The 16,298-nt window shown below is 41.1% G+C and overlaps 1 protein-coding gene across 2 annotated transcripts in view; it reads left to right on the forward strand.

Moving 5' to 3' along the window:
• Window positions 1-16,298, forward strand: part of cdh23 (cadherin-related 23) — a 168,380-nt gene that overhangs the window by 150,079 nt on the left and 2,003 nt on the right. For both annotated transcript variants that reach the window (XM_024298075.2, XM_024298076.2), the window contains exons 38-67: window positions 1,336-1,557; window positions 1,634-1,753; window positions 1,903-2,083; window positions 2,167-2,300; window positions 3,615-3,824; window positions 5,179-5,286; window positions 6,673-6,775; window positions 7,110-7,235; window positions 7,314-7,517; window positions 7,642-8,100; window positions 8,184-8,300; window positions 8,377-8,601; window positions 9,035-9,204; window positions 9,427-9,564; window positions 9,936-10,055; window positions 10,388-10,565; window positions 10,647-10,858; window positions 11,062-11,244; window positions 11,317-11,430; window positions 11,500-11,629; window positions 11,979-12,242; window positions 13,291-13,452; window positions 14,561-14,817; window positions 14,907-15,004; window positions 15,105-15,225; window positions 15,312-15,391; window positions 15,480-15,520; window positions 15,599-15,659; window positions 15,879-16,008; window positions 16,093-16,212. In XM_024298075.2, the coding sequence (XP_024153843.1) occupies window positions 1,336-1,557; window positions 1,634-1,753; window positions 1,903-2,083; window positions 2,167-2,300; window positions 3,615-3,824; window positions 5,179-5,286; window positions 6,673-6,775; window positions 7,110-7,235; window positions 7,314-7,517; window positions 7,642-8,100; window positions 8,184-8,300; window positions 8,377-8,601; window positions 9,035-9,204; window positions 9,427-9,564; window positions 9,936-10,055; window positions 10,388-10,565; window positions 10,647-10,858; window positions 11,062-11,244; window positions 11,317-11,430; window positions 11,500-11,629; window positions 11,979-12,242; window positions 13,291-13,452; window positions 14,561-14,817; window positions 14,907-15,004; window positions 15,105-15,225; window positions 15,312-15,391; window positions 15,480-15,520; window positions 15,599-15,659; window positions 15,879-16,008; window positions 16,093-16,212 (4,788 nt within the window). The remainder of the gene's footprint in view (window positions 1-1,335; window positions 1,558-1,633; window positions 1,754-1,902; window positions 2,084-2,166; window positions 2,301-3,614; window positions 3,825-5,178; window positions 5,287-6,672; window positions 6,776-7,109; window positions 7,236-7,313; window positions 7,518-7,641; window positions 8,101-8,183; window positions 8,301-8,376; window positions 8,602-9,034; window positions 9,205-9,426; window positions 9,565-9,935; window positions 10,056-10,387; window positions 10,566-10,646; window positions 10,859-11,061; window positions 11,245-11,316; window positions 11,431-11,499; window positions 11,630-11,978; window positions 12,243-13,290; window positions 13,453-14,560; window positions 14,818-14,906; window positions 15,005-15,104; window positions 15,226-15,311; window positions 15,392-15,479; window positions 15,521-15,598; window positions 15,660-15,878; window positions 16,009-16,092; window positions 16,213-16,298) is intronic.

The following is a 16,298-nucleotide window of genomic DNA, read 5'->3' on the forward strand; positions in this document are numbered from 1 at the left end:
TGAAATGTTTACAATCACCTGTTTTTCTGTGTCATTCTCTCAAAATTATTTGTGAATTATTTTTCTTATAAGATCAGATGAATGCTTAAATATTTTTTTATAATAATTTCTTCTACTATTTAAAATTTTAGATCATATTTATACGTTTTCACTTACACACTCGGTTCAGAGCATGTCAGTTCTTTTGCACCACTGGGAGGGGCTGGGCAGGTTAGCCCGGTTAAACTGGACTTTACCAGTTTCATCCGTTGATGTGTTTGTGTCTAACAGATTTCTTAAATGTTAGGTTTATCATTTTATTTTTATTTTGAAATGCCCTCTCTGCTTATGTTTTAGGCTTACTCCCAAACATCTTTAACCTGTTCCTTTTTCTGCCTGTAGACTATTTAATCCCCTTTCTAGACCCACTGCATTGAAAATTGTGTTTTTGATGTTTTTAATATGGTCTTGTGCCATTTTTCTCGTGATGGAAGACAAATATACTGTAGAAAGGATCCAAATTACATTTCCGAGTATTTCTTTAATCAAATCGTTGTGAATCAGGAGCATACAAAAAGTGCTGATGGGAAAAGCTTGTGGTTATTATGTGGTAACTAGTCAGTGAGCCATATTTGCTTCGCTTCATTCTGATGCATCCACTTGTAGATGATCCACTTGTAGACTAGATCCATGTACGTCTTTGTTGCCCTTGTCTGAGTTGGCATCTGGCTCGAAACTGTACGACTGTATTCCTCCAAAATTGTTGGACATTTTTGTTGCACCGCTAATGTTACCGTGGGGTTGTGAGGGACTGTAGGCTAGCAGGAGAGTGTGTAAACAAAGGGATGATGGGAAACGAGCACAGGCTTACTCAATAGTCTCGCCTTTAGCTCAGACATGAATTTCCTGAAAACAGGATTTTTAATATTGGCTTTAACAGCGTAATCAGAATGAAAAGACCACTGGGAAACCTAATGATTTGTCTGTAATATGCTGAAAACGTAATTATTTGTTTCATTTAAAAAGTATTCTGATATTGTCTGTTTAAATGTCTACATGAAAAATGCAGCAGATATTTCATGCTTGACTGAAGGTACAAAGATAAGGTTTTTGGTTCGGAGGTGGAGCGGTCGATCTCTAATCAGAAGACCACAGGTTTGGTTTCCACCAATGGGTTGAAGTGTGGGTAACCCTTGCATTGCTCCGGGTGGTTATAGATCGGCTCTAACGTTTGGCAGCGGAGTTTGTGACTGTGTGTATTTAGGGGTGAATGGGACCGTGACTATGAACCACTTTGGGCCTTCTAGAAAGCTACATAAGTATGCGCCTCTTTTTTTGTCTTTGTTTCTTATGCAGACGTCTACCACAGTTTACGTTCGCATAGTGGATGAGAATGATAACGCTCCGGAGTTCCCCGAGGAGGAGTATGTCACAGTGCTGAGTGAGGGACCAGAGACAGTGGGGGCCACCATTGCCACTGTGACTGCCGTGGACCCAGACGAAGGCTTGAATGGCACCCTGCGATACGCCATCACTCAGGGCAACCTGAACCAGACTTTTAACATCAACAGCATCACGGTGAGGTCCTATGAACGCATGAATGTTCAACAGCAAAGAGAGAAGTCCTGCATGAACATTTGTGGATGATCTGTAGGGGAGAATTACTGCTGTGAAGGCACTGGACTACGAGATCAGCCATGGGAACTATGCACTCGTGGTTACAGCGACCGACCAGTGTCCAAAACCTGCTCTACGTCTGACGTCAAGCACAACAGTAACTACTCAATATTTTATTTCTATTTACCCCCAAAAATGTTTGTATCACGATGTGCCTGGAATCAGTACAGTTTAATCTGATCATTCAAATCAGAAACTAGCTTTTGTTTTTTTCACTGTGTAAAGTCGGTCTAATTTTCTCCTCAGGTGTTGGTGAATGTCTTAGATGTGAACGACGTCACACCTACCTTCCCCAGAGCTTATGAAGGCCCCTTTGAGGTGACTGAGGGCCAGCCGGGGCCCCGCGTGTGGACTCTCAAAGCCAGCGATGAAGACTCTGGTCTCAATGGAAAAGTGGAGTACAGCATCACTGGAGGAGATCTTCAGAGTTAGTATCTGTTACTGTTTCCTTCAGACTGTCTACTACAGTCATGTTGAATTTTTAAAATCTACTTTCTGCCCCACTGACAGATGAATTCACGATCTCTCCTGTGGACGGAGAGCTTCGGGTGAGGAAGGACGTGGAATTGGACAGAGAGGCCATCGCTTTCTACAACATCACGGTCACAGCACGAGATCTGGGAAAACCGCCCCTCAACAGTTCAGTGAGTGATGTTACAGCGACAGCTGCGTGGACGTGGAACAATCAAAACCTACTCTTCTGTTTGGGGATTTTCCCTCAAGCTCTTTAATCACGCAACTTTCTGTAGTACCTCAGTCGCACCTGTTATTATTACTCGTCACTAAACGAGATGGCAGAATGTTATGAAAGCCGTTTGTATGATGGATGTGGACTTCAGTAGCACTTGTACATTTGTGCCAACAAAAAGTCCCACATCATCTTAAACCAACTTCAGAGAAGTCTTGAAGTGAAGTCATAGAATCTGAACTTAGTGTCTTCTCTTCTTGAAACCTTTCACTGGTCATCCAAGTAGCTTCTTCAGTCTTTAGGTTGGGCAATAAGAAGAGAGAATTAAGTTCAGATTCCATGACTCCACAAGACCTGGACGATTGAGAATCTTCATTGATGTCTTTAGAAATTAATGTTCCGTTCATTTTATTTCACATGAGCCAACTCTGCCCAGAGTCAACTATCCGGTCCATAGCAGAGTTTGTCTCCTTCACTCAGTTTTCCAGGTGTGGATCTACAACTTGAACTACGCTCAGAGCAAATACCTCAAACTCTACTCCACCTGATCATCTGTAAACTAACCGTGGTATGGTTTAGAGACTGTGCAAATACAGACAAACTAAACATCAAACTGAAAAAGAGAAAAAAATAGAGAGTGAGTGACGTAAGCAGGGTTCATTACAAACGAGGAAACAATATGTTTAAAAAAAAGTTTTTTTTAAAAAGTTAGATTATGGCTCCTTGGTAAATGCTGTCTACTAAGTAGTTTGTCACTTTTTTGTTTGTTCCTGTATCACTTAAACAAGCAGCTGGTAAAAATCGTAACATTTCCTGCGGTTTGACAGGATCCGTGTAAAGCCAAAGACATACAGATTCTTGCCATATTTTTTTGTCTTTTCAAATGCTGAACTATTCTGGTCCTAAAGACATTATTCACAACTATTTTGAAGTTTATAATGGAATATAGAACATAAAATATAGAATTTAACTTTCAATGTTGAATTACAGTGCGTTCCAAATTATTATGGTAATGATATTTTTCTGATTTTTCAAAGCACTAAATGCAAATGACAGTCAACATCATTTTCAAGTCACTAACCATTAGAGTATATATTAAATATTATTGAACAAACCTCCTTAAGATAACAGTATTTATTTTTTTTTTTTTATAAAAATATTCAAACACACCGTTCCACATTATTATGCTCAACAGAGTTCCAGAACATTTGATAGATTCTATAAAGGAGAAAGATCTTGGTGATGTGAGGGTATTTCGTTCTTTCCTCAGGTGGTGGTTGGCGTCCTTGTCCTAGACATCAATGATAATGACCCAGTCATTCTTAACCTGCCATACAACACCAGCGTCAGTGAGGGCGCCCCTATCTACACCTCTGTGGGCAGAGTGCAGGCCCGGGATGCAGACAGCGGGCGCAATGCCCTGCTCACCTATAACATCACTGCTGGAAACCCCGGAGGAGCCTTCTACATCAACGACACGGTGAGAGGCCCAAAACTCCAGCCGTCTTCAAACAGGCCTGCAGAACCTTGCTTTCCACCTGCCTACTCTTTTCAGATAATCCGGAGGATTCCAGGTTCTGATAATCTGAACAGACCTAATCCAGATCATCTAAAGCAAATAAAACAAAACCATCTGGACAACAAGCAGAAGAGTGAATATCAAAGGCTTTATATGGGAGTGATGCCTTTTAAAAAATAGCATTGTCTTCTTCTATTATGTGATATGTTTGATTATCACTTCCATCCATCCATCTTCCTGACCGCTTCTTCCCTTTTGGGGTCGCGGGGGAGCCTATCCCGGCTACTGATGGGCGAAGGCAGGGTACACCCTGGACAGGTCGCCAGTCTGTCGCAGGGCCTCAATCACACACCCATTCACTCTCACATTGACACCTAGGGGCAATTTAGAGTCACCAATTAACCTATGAGGCATGTTTTTGGACGGTGGGAGGAAGCCGGAGTCCCCGGTGAAAACCCACGCATGCACGGGGAGAACATGCAAACTCCACACAGAAAGGTCCCAGCCGGGATTCGAACCGGGGCCTTCTCGCTGTGAGGCAAGAGCGCTAACCACTGCGCCACCGTGCAGCCCTGATTATCACTTCAATCAAAATAAATAAACCAGAAATTTGTTTTTTATTTTCCTGTTTCGTTTTTTTATTATAATTAGATCAGTTCTAATTAGACTGAGATTTGATTTGATCCAACAATCCACAGCAGTTTAGAGAAACAAAAATATCAACAACTTAAAAATAAATCGGAACTAGTGCAGCACAAATGTTGAATGGATGGTGATGTTATTGATTGGAAAAACTCAAGTAAAAAATGATTAAAACAGAAACCTCTGAAACATCACATTCCTGTTCTCATCTTGGTTAGTTTCCTCAAAGTTCCTCATACTTCGGAACAGTTCAACCACATTTGAGACTTCAAGACAAATTTTGTAAATTATTTTTAACATGTTGAAATGTTTGGTTAAATGACAATGAGTTGGTGTGACTCAAGCTCTGAAACTGAAAAAAAAACCCTCACAAGTGTTTCACGACATTTTGGAAACTCCCTTAAGAAATCCAGTTGAGGGTTCTTACAACCTGTAAAGTTTGTCTCCTCTTGTCTAGATGTTTATCTGCTGAGGTCTACATTTAAAATCAAAATGAGAAGTTCTCTGTGCGCGTAGCCTGTTGTTCATGCCTGAGGCCTTTTTGAGTGTAAGGATGAGTAACAGCATCGGATCTTACTCAGCATTTTTCTGTTAGAAAAGAGTAATAAACATTTCAGACCCTTGTGTAATATCTGACTCTATTGCAGCATGAGTGTTTCTCTGTTCTCTTTAGACGGGTGTGGTGAGCGTCAACAGACCTCTGGACAGAGAGCGAGTAGCAGAATACACGCTCACCATCACGGTGAAGGACAACCCTGAGAACCCCCGCATCGCTCGCCGGGTAAACGCGCCCGCATGTCAAGATGATGACTGTCTCCAAATTCTTTCACTACTCACTATATAATGCTCCATATAGTGCGTTCGCTATTTGTCCTAATCTGCAATTCCAACATGGAGTACTCTAGAAATTTGCCAGAAGTCTTTGCGAAAAACCAGAGTGGATCGATGCTCACTACATTAGTGAATGTAGGCCATAATGCATTGCGTTTGAACAACTTTTTCGAAAAAAAAAAAAAAAAAAAACTTTGAAGATGTTCCAATGATATTTCAATAAGAAATTGTCTCTGGGCCAATGAGCTCACACTAGGGGTGGAACGATACATTTTACCAACAACTCGATACATAATTTGTGGTTGCCGATACAAATTAAAGCTGATTTTGGTTCATTTTGAACAATCCAATTCACCATTCTAAAATTGATCCAGTCCAGGTGAAGTTTTCCCAATTCCTTGTGTTTCCCACAAGATAATCAAATATAAATTAAATATGTGTACAAACAGGTAAACAAGAATTAATGTCAAATCCATTAACACTTAAGTTTCATAAAGTCTGGCTCACTGTTGTTTTTCCACATCAAAATAATAAAACATTATGAGAAGATTATATTGCGTATTTCCACACATTGAACTACAAGGATTGATTGATCATTTTTTTCTGTCATCATGTGTGTGTTGTCTGCTGTGATGCACTCAGTCATGTTTACGTTGTAGCAAAATAAACCTTATATAAAACCTATATAAATAAACCATGTCTCAATCTAAATTGTATTTTTCAAGATTAATTATAATAAATTATTTCATATTGAAACAGTTTTCTAACAGAATAAGTCGATTAAATAATCAATTTGCCTCATATCGATAGATCTGGTTGGATTGCTGATATATGAATCAATTAATCAATCAATCAAATCGATTATTGCTACAGCCCGATTTGCAGGCGTTTGCCTTTTATTCATTATATGTTCACTTTCTTTAAAGATGGGAGTGGATAGCTTTTTTTTTTTAAGCATTCATCTCACAATATCATAATAAAAGCTATTCCACTTTATTGCACTGTTGATTATAATCAGTTCAGAATTTAAGATGAGATCTTCAGGGTTACTGAAACTGCTCTGCTACGCCTTCCTTTAAAAACAAAATCTGGCAGGCCGACATGCTTTGTGGTAAAGGTGACAATCTGCTTTTTGCATGACTGAAAGTCAACCACCGCGGCAGCTGACTTTTGCAGACAATCGGCAAAGCCGATATCTGAAACAGATGTCAGGGTTTATTAAAAATTTCCACTAAAATAAACATTTGAGTCTTTTGGAGAAATATAAACCAGTGAAAGCTGGTGTGGACTTTCTCCTGAAACTGTTTCTCTGAGTTTGTATGTCTCCTTCCACCAGGACTCAGACTTCTTGGTCATCACCATTTTGGATGAGAATGACAACAGGCCCATATTCACCATGACGAACTACAGAGCTGAAGTGGTAGAAAACTCTGCAGCAGGTAACGTGTGGGTGCAGAGCGTACCTTTCTTGTAGTTGCATTTTACCTGGCACTGTGCTGTATCACAGTCTCTACCACTTCCTGAACATGTTTTCACACACAAGAGAATAGTTTCCTGTTTTTAAGCTGGTAGTTGAAGATTACTGAGTGTCGGTTAGTTTTTGCGCCAATCTGAACAGATGATTAAAAATACTTTCATAAAACTGGGTTGATTATTAAAATCAACAGCTTGTCTTGTTCTGTTGTGCTAAAGCAAATAAATATAAAGCACCGTGTTTGTGGTAGAAGACTATCCAGTTGTCCACATTACTTTCTTTATAACTTTGTGAAATAGGCACCACTGTAACAGTCCTGAACGGTCCTGTTCTGGCCCTGGATAACGACATTGGGCCTTACGCTGTGGTAAAGTATCGCTTACTGGGACAGAGGGTGGACCTCTTTACTGTGGACCCAAACACGGGTAAGAGGATTTCTCTGAAGGACAACAGAAGGGAGTCATGACTGTTCTGCAGGACTATGCGTTTGTGTCTCCATGCAGGGATTTTACTTGTACGTCAGGGAGCAAAGTTGGATCGAGAGGCATTTCAGGATCCACGGGTGGAGCTGATTCTGGTTGGAGAGGACATTGGAGGTTTGAACAGCAGTGTCCCTCTCACCATTACAATCCTGGACCAGAATGACAATCCTCCAGTCTTCAGCCCTTCCAGTTTCAGCGTGCGGCTTCCTGAAAACAGCCCGACTGGTACGTGTTGAGTTTAAAGAGGTCAAAAGAACATGCAGTCATTTTATTGTATTCAGGATGTGTTTAGAGTATGTAGTGCCCACGATGGCTCATGCAAATAAGCACCTTGCGTTTGTTCATCCAGGTGTGGTGGTGACTCAGTTGTCTGCCACTGATGCTGACTCTGGCTCCAATGGCTGGCTCATGTATCGGTTGGAAAGCGGCGCTCAGGACCGCTTTGTGGTTGACTCGCTGTCCGGTGCAGTGCTGGTAGGCAACACCACACTGGACAGAGAAGAGCGTGCATCCTATCGTCTTGTGGTCATGGCAACCGACCGTGGCACACCCCCTCTGTCGGGCACAGCCACGCTGACAGTCATCTTGGACGACGTTAACGACTCGAGGCCTCGTTTCATAGAGCCTGTAACCATGATCAATGTGAATGAGTCCACCCCGCCTGGGGTTGTGGTTGCTACGCTTACTGCAGAGGACCCGGATCTGAATCCACGGCTGGAGTACTACATCATCTCAGTGGAGGCAAAGGACGATGGAAATAAGCCAGTGAATGGGCTGCAGCAGTCCTTTGGGATTGATTTACACACAGGTGAGACATTTTCAGATGATCAGAAGTGCATATTGTTTGATGACTGATACATTTATTGATGCAAACACATGTTGACTCCTCAGGTGCAGTTTTTGTGCGTAACCCTATCAACAGAGAGCTGGTGGCCACGTTTGATATCATTGTGTCCGTTCATGACAACGCCAGCGATGTCATAGATAAGTCAACCAGTGTTCCTAATGGTGAGTCTGGGATTCTTTCACAGAGAATGTAGGCGTTCCCTTCTTTCTTTATGTCTTGTCATTTTCTCAATTCCAGCGAGGCTCACCATCAACGTGTTGGACGTAAATGACAACGCCCCCCGTTTTCGGCCCTTTGGAGTGTCCAACTTCACAGAGCAGATTTTAGAGGGGGCCCAGCCAGGAACCACACTGCTGTCTGTGTCCGCTGTAGACCCTGACAAAGGTCCCAATGGCCAGGTCACCTACCAGCTCCTCCACCTGCCGCGAGGAGAATACGTCAGACTGGAGGACCCTTCAATAGGTACAATGAGAAAAAAACAGTTCTTGAAAAAAATTAAAAGGGTAACCAAACAGGGAAGTTGGAGGCTGACTCCACCCACAGCTGAAATTTGAAAATCTAGTCAGAAGGGTGGGGCTGGGGAGCAGGACTGTTATCATGGGACTTCAGTGGTTTGACCAATCACGAAATTCTAATGTAATACCTCAATTCAAACTGTAAGGGGCAGCGCACAAACGGATTTTGACTATATTTTCAAGACTTAAACAAGTTTTTTTTAGTTTGTCAAAAATTTGGCAAGGACCAAGAGACAACACTTTTAAAGTCCCATTTATAGAGGTCGACAGTCAAAAAAAATTTGATTTAGTGTTTGGTTACACTTTACACGAACAAAATTTCACCTTATAAATATTGCAGTCTTGGATTCTATATGTCTAACTGTCATCGCCGTCTCCAGGAAAGATTGTAGCCAACAAGACGGTGGACTTCGAGCAAGTGCAGTGGTTGAATTTCACTATACAAGCTCAGGACCAAGGTTCCCCCCCCAGAAGTGTTGAGCTGCCGGTTTATCTGCGAATAGTGGACGTCAATGACAACAACCCTGTGTTTTTACAACCCTCCTACCAGGTACCAAAACTGACCAGTCCAGGACTTCTGCTTTAAAATAAGTGAAAACTGCTATCATATCTAATCTGAGGGAAAGGAACAAGTTTTATTTGTCTTTGAAAGAAAATTGACAGTAACTTTAATGGTAGCAGCACTTTAGATTCAAGAAATTATTTGAAAAATTTCTGCTTGGCTTGAGATACGTTTTAATCACTTTGACTGTGTGTCTTTGTGTGCTTGTAGGAGCCTGTGTTTGAAAATGTGGACCTGGGTACCACCATCATTCGTGTCAGAGCTACAGATGCTGACTCTGGCCTCTTTGCTGCTATTGAGTACAGCCTGGTCGATGGGGAGGGCAAGTTTGCCATTAGCCCAACTACAGTAAGTTAAGCCAGACACTGTTTCATGATTCAAATCTAAAATTGTTTTTTTTCTTTGTTAGAAGCAAAACAGGAAGGAAAGAAGTGCCCAGTTTTCAGATGGATAGAGTAAATATAGACAGAATCACTTGAAATTCAATCAAAAGAACTCAAATAAAATGATACCAGAAGTTCAGCATCTATAGTTGAAGAGATTTGAAGTTTTGTTGTCTTTAGTAATCATTAGTAAAGATGAGCATTGTTAGAAATGATCAGCATTAAAAACTTGAACAAAGCTTATTAGTTTTTAGTCAAATATACAAACTCCAACTAAAGTCTGGACATAACTCCACATTCAGGATTTTTTTTTCTATTCCCTCTTGTCTTCACCAGGGAGAGATCTACATCATTTCTCCTCTGGACAGAGAGACGAAAGACCACTACACTTTAACTGCTGTTGCTCGAGACAACCCCGGTGGAAGCTCCAACAACAGACGAGAAAACTCTGTCCAGGTAGAAAGAACAGGATGTGATCTGTTTTTAGTTGTCATTTGATAATATTCATAGTGGAGTCGAGAAATTTTCCATTTATTTCTAATACCACCTGTTGAGGATTCTCGTGATTTGTTATTTTAACAATAAAATCATTTTTCAAAGTATTTTTATCCACAATCAAAGATTTATGCTAAAATTGGAAGAAACTTGTCAATATTTGTAAAAAAAGTCAACTGCAGGTTGTCTGTCACCAATGCTAGTTTCCCTTGGGATTAATAAAGTATGGTGATTGGTTGGTTGATTGATTGATGCTAACTTTACAACACAGAAGTTCAATTCTTTCCCTTCAGGTCTTGGTGACGGTTTTGGATGTCAACGATTATCGTCCGCGCTTCACAAAGCGACTTTACAACGTCAGCGTGTTTGAGAACGAGCCCAGTGGGACGTCGGTGGTCACGGTCACGGCGGTTGATCTGGATGAGGGGGAGAACGCTGCTGTGCTCTACAGCATGCTTGGATCCCGTTTAGGTATAAAACTTCAGAGGTCCTGACAGGCTGGAATGTATGGACGTCTACAGTCCGTCTCTGTCTGTCTCTTTGGATCTTCAGACGCCTTCTCCTTGGATCCAAACACCGGACTGATCCGTTCTCGGCGTCTACTTCAGTCTACGGAAAGTTTCAACTTCACAGTGGTGGCGACAGATCAGGGTCGCCCCCCCATGTGGGGCACGGCCAACCTGATCATCACCGTTATCGACGTCAATGACAACAGGCCTGTGTTTGTTAGGCCCGTCAATGGAACCATCATTCACATCTATGAGGTAACTGCTCCATAAGCTGCTATCATGACTGATTTTTACATGAAAAGAATGAAAGTTGAGTTATGAGTTTAGCTGATTTATGATATGTTGCATAAAACTATGAAAAGGGATTTTCTCTGCTTCCTTTTCTCTGCTTCCTTACTTTACATTTTAGCACAGTAAAGTGTTTTTTTCTTTGACTCTTGGTTTGTTTCTGTCTGCAGGAGCAGCCTCCGGGCGTTTTAGTGTACGAGGTCTATGCAACAGACTCTGATGCGGGAGTGAACGGAGAGGTCCGCTATGCCTTTTTGCAGACAGGAGACTGGGAGAACTTCCACATCGATCCCCTGTCCGGAGTCATCACCACCACAGTGAAACTGGACCGAGAGAAACAGGCTCTCTACAGCGTGAGTCTGCAATCTGCAGCTAGTTCCCCTGAAACAGCGTCGTTCTCTAACTGTGTTCTATGACCTCCTCAGCTTATCATTGTGGCCCATGACTTGGGTCAGCCGGTGCCTTATGAGACCACACAGCCTCTGCAGGTGGCGCTGTTGGACATAGATGACAATGAACCTGTCTTCCTTAAACCACCTGTGAGTGATCGGCTCCTATACGCCACATTTGTCATGAAATTGTCTGAATGTTGTTGTTGCTTGTCTCAGCGTGGCAGCTTGCCTTACCAAGTTCTGTCAGTGCCTGAGCAGTCCCCCCCTGGCACCAGAGTGGGAAATGTAACCAGGGCCGTGGACGCCGATGAAGGCTCCAACGCCATCGTCTTCTATTTCATTGCAGGTAATAACATATGTCTGTGATTCTATTTCAGTTCCTTATTTCCACGAGGCGTTAGCTGATTAACCTTTTAGGAACTGCAGTCAAAAGGTTTTGTTTTTGTTGAAAACTCTCTTTGGTTTTCTAATAAATAGGATATAATATAATATTTGAACACTATATAAGATTTAAAAATGCAAATTCTGCCATACCTTAGCAGGATGCAGGAGGAACACGTCCGCTTCTATTCAAACCTTTAACTTACTGAAATGACTGTTTTCTTGCTTTAGTCAGAAAGCTTCAAAAGCTTAAGAATGTCAAAAACATGATTAACTGAAAAAAAAATCTATTGTTTTTTTCTTTTTCCATGAAGGAGGAAACAGTGAAGGAAACTTTGCCCTGAGTCTAGAAGGAGAGCTGAGGGTGCTAAAGGAACTGGACCGAGAGGTGACGCCATTTTACTCCATCATCATCAAGGCCTCCAGCAACAGGAGCTGGACCCCTCCCAAGGGTCAGAGGTCGTCCGGTACCAAAGCCTTGGATCCCGCTCTTGATCCAAGTCTGCTGGCAGTCCGAATCGAGCTGGAAGACATCAACGACCAGACACCTCGCTTCACTAAAGCAGAATACACAGCAGGTAACGAGTGCTGACTCAGTAATAAACTATAATCATCTCAAAAAGAACTCAGAATCTCTTCTGTGGTTTTACATACCATTATGTTTAATTAAAGGACCTGTATCAATATATTTGATCAATTCTTAATTTCTCTGATTTGCTTGATGTCAATTTTTGGTATTTTGCTGGAACATGAAGGGTGTGGCAGATCATAAAAGAAAGACTTGATCCTATAGAGTTTTATCACAATGAAAACAGAAAAAGAGGAGAAGATTACAGCAGGTTTACCCTGAAGAAGTCTTATTTGAAAAAAAATGAGTTTTATCTGTATGACAGTATATTAAGAAACAACATTAAAAAGAAATTAACTGATGAATATTGACAAAATTGCATTCAAAGTAACCAAAAGATTTCTAAAAAGGTTTTTGGATTTGTGGCATGTTTGGTGAAAGTTATGGCTGTCGGTTTTCCTTTGGTAATTTGGCCAAAATGAGCTATTTCCACTTTAGAATTTTACAGAAAAAAGGTGAATTTTGCAAACTCCAGTCCAACTCTAAGTCTAAAAAATGTTGCTACAGGGTGTTGCATGTGTGTCCACACGTCCTTTTATTTCAGAAAATGAGGAGTAAGAAAAGAAAAGAAAATGAGTAATAAAGGATGTTGGTCATAGCTGAAGCAGTTGTGTAACAAACAAAATCATACGAAAGCAAGCAGCTGAAAACAGAACAGAAACAGCAAGGGAGACAGTTTTATGTTGATGTTTTAATGTTTTACTTTTTGAATTGCATTTGTGTGCGAAAAAGCTCTAAAATAACATTTTTCTTTATAAAAGCCCTTAATATTAGCTCTATTAGAACTATTTCCTTACTCCAAACTGTTAGAAATGAATTCACTTGGTGTCGATGCTTATGGTTAAATATGGTAAGATGATAAACAACACTTTTTGCTGGAAACTGTTGTTTCATATTTTCAGTGAATTCAGATAATCATCTGGTTTTAAGTTTAAGTTATGAGCTAACTTCCTTTTTTGTGACAGAACTCACCTTTCCTCCTCCCTTCTCTGCTTCAGGAGTTGCAGCAAACGCCAAAGTGGGCTCTGAGCTGATCAAAGTTCTGGCCATAGACAACGACATTGGGAACAACAGCGTAGTCCTTTATCACATCATCACCATCCATTACTTCCAGTCCCAGAGCAACGGCAGTGAGGACGTTGGAAGTGTCTTCACTATTGGTGAGTTTCCTGAAACACAGTAACTGACCAGTTTGGATAAAACACGTGACAATCTGCCCAGATTTACTTTAGACCAAGATAATTAAAGACACACTCTGTGGACTTTTACTAAAACAACAACAATAAACTGTTATGTCACTTTTGGGATTAAAGTGACATCTATTTAAAAAAAATCGTAAAAGTCATTTTTGTTTGTTTTTTTTGACACAATTCTTCCACCTAAGATGGGGGAAAAAAAAGCAAAAAGCTTTTATTTGCTTATTTTTTATACATAAATAAAATCATTCACTCTTCACCAAAACTCTCAATGAGAAACCTAGAAGTTTGATGGTCCTGCACAATGTATGTGTTGATGAAATATATTTGCATATTAAAAAACTGTTGGTAAATTGGACCTAAAGTTCATTAAAGTTGATGAAAAAAGAACATTTTGCCACGTGGTGTAATGAATGTTTTTATTAAGTCTGATATTTTTTTTCATGAATTTCAGATTTTGATGTATTAACAAAAATATGGCTCTAAAATAAAAAAAAGGCTTAACAAATAGATTAACTTTCAGTCCTTCAACCGAACCTCTAGACCTGAAACCTTTAACACTACCGAGGTCATTTGGCTCAGTTTCTTACAAACCATAAAGTTTCACTTCAACCCTTTAACACTGGAGCTTCAGTGTTTTGGTTCTTTGATTTACTGAAATGTTTTAATTGTTAAGAAGATCAACGTAATTCCAGCAGTTCCTGAAGGAGAAAAGCATTAGGAGCCACTTTTCTCCTTCAGAAATACAATGATCGTGTTAACAGTTGAAAAGTTACAGTACGTTAAAGATTTTGTGTTCAGGCGTCACCTGTGACGCCTCTGGTGTTAAAGGGTTAACCTTTAGAAAAGAACACTTTGGTTTTCTGTTTGTGGCCATTCATTAATAAAATGTAGATTTTAAATATTTACAATAATAGAATTATAATTGTTCGATTTTAGACCAATTTTAACTTAGTTTACTTTTACTTTTCAAAATAAAATGTGTCAACCCTCAACCAAATCCTGAATGTTGTCTTATATTTTACTTCAATTCTTTTTGTGACGGATCTGAATATTTGTTTGTCATTTTCAGGTTTGACAGACGGGCTCATCCGCACGTACGACCTCTTCACTGCCTATAATCCTGGTTATTTTCAGCTCGAGATTTTAGCTCGGGACTACGCTGGGCACAGCACCACCGCCAATGTCAACATCTACATCCTCCGGGACGACCAGCGCCTCAAGATCGTCTTTAATGAGATTCCTGATTTTGTCCGTGAGAATAAAGAAGATTTCATAAATCTTCTGTCAAACATCACCGGCTCCATCGTGAACCTCGATGACATACAGGTTGGGTTTCTGTCCTTTGCTGCTTTGAGGGGAAGTAGATTGTGTATTTTAAATATCCGCCATCTTTGCCTCCTTTTCGTGTGATCTAGTTCCACGTAGACAAGAAAGGCAGAGTGAGCTACAGCCAGACGGACATGCTCATCCACGTGGTGAACAATCAGACCAACACCATCCTGGACGTTGAAAGGTTTGATGAACCATCGGGCTTCACCTGAACCTTTATGCTCACCACAATCAAACTCGCTCTGCTTTATCTTCCTCTGTTTGAAATATCTTCTCATCTTCAGAGTAATCCAGATGATTGATGAGAACAAGGAGCAGCTGAGAAACCTGTTCCGAACGTACAACGTTGTGGACGTTCAGCCTGCGGTTGGTGACAAAGTGCCTGATGACATTTCCACACTGCAGGTCTGTGACCCTCATCCCCTCACGCCGTGATAGATCTAATATGCGCTGGCTGCATTTTCAAACTTTTTCTCTTGGTTTTTGGACAGCTTGTTATCATCATCCTGGCGGTGCTGCTGTGTTTGGCTGGAATTCTGTTTGTAACGATGAACTGGCATTATCGCAGAGTGTAAGAGACGCAAAATGTTCGTTACCTCGGTTCAGTTTGCTGCGTGTAAACGACAGACCATTTCTCTGTTTGTGTCTTTTTCCTGCAGACACCAAAGAAAGCTGAAAGCGATCGTTGCAGGATCAACAGGTATGATCCTGGATCCTCCTGACGGGATGTTCTCATCTAATGTGGAACCCTGATTTTCTTATTTTCTTTGCCTTATAGGAAACCAGGGTCTGATGGACATCCTCGACATGCCCAACACTAACAAGTACTCCTTTGAGGGGTAGGGTTAATAGTTTCATTTTTATGGGTTAATATATGAAGAGGAACATGGACTTTATTTTGTTAAATGGGCTTTTGGTTTATGTGTGTTTAAAAAAAAATCACATTTAACTTGAAAACACATGTTGTGGTTTTCTTCCATCGTCTCTGAAGACGCCGCTTCATTCTGTTGTGTTTCTGTTTGTCCTCTTTTTAACGCTTCATTTTTCCACTCCTGCAGGGCGAATCCGGTGTGGCTCGACCCATTCTGTCGCAACCTGGAGCTGGCCGTTCAAGCTGACCACGAGGACGACCTGCCAGAGAACCTGAGCGAGATCACCGACCTGTGGAACAGCCCTGCGCGCACTCATGTGATTTCTTCTCCAGCCTTCCCTCACAGCGCTGCCCTCCACGTCACACACAGACTTTATTAAAAAGTACGTTTTCCTCACTAGGGCACCTTCGGTCGAGAGCCCCAGGCGAGGCCAGAGGATGACCGCTACTTGAGAGCCGCCATTCAGGAGTATGATAACATTGCTAAACTGGGTCAGATTATGAGGGAGGGACCCATAAAGGTAAGTCTGGTTAAAGATGTCTGTTGTTTAGAAGGTCGATTACAGTAAAAATCCACTTAAAATCCAAACCACAAAGAGAGGCAAAA

This window comes from Oryzias melastigma, linkage group LG15, assembly GCF_002922805.2.
Source record: "Oryzias melastigma strain HK-1 linkage group LG15, ASM292280v2, whole genome shotgun sequence".
In the NCBI taxonomy this organism is placed as follows: domain Eukaryota; kingdom Metazoa; phylum Chordata; class Actinopteri; order Beloniformes; family Adrianichthyidae; genus Oryzias; species Oryzias melastigma.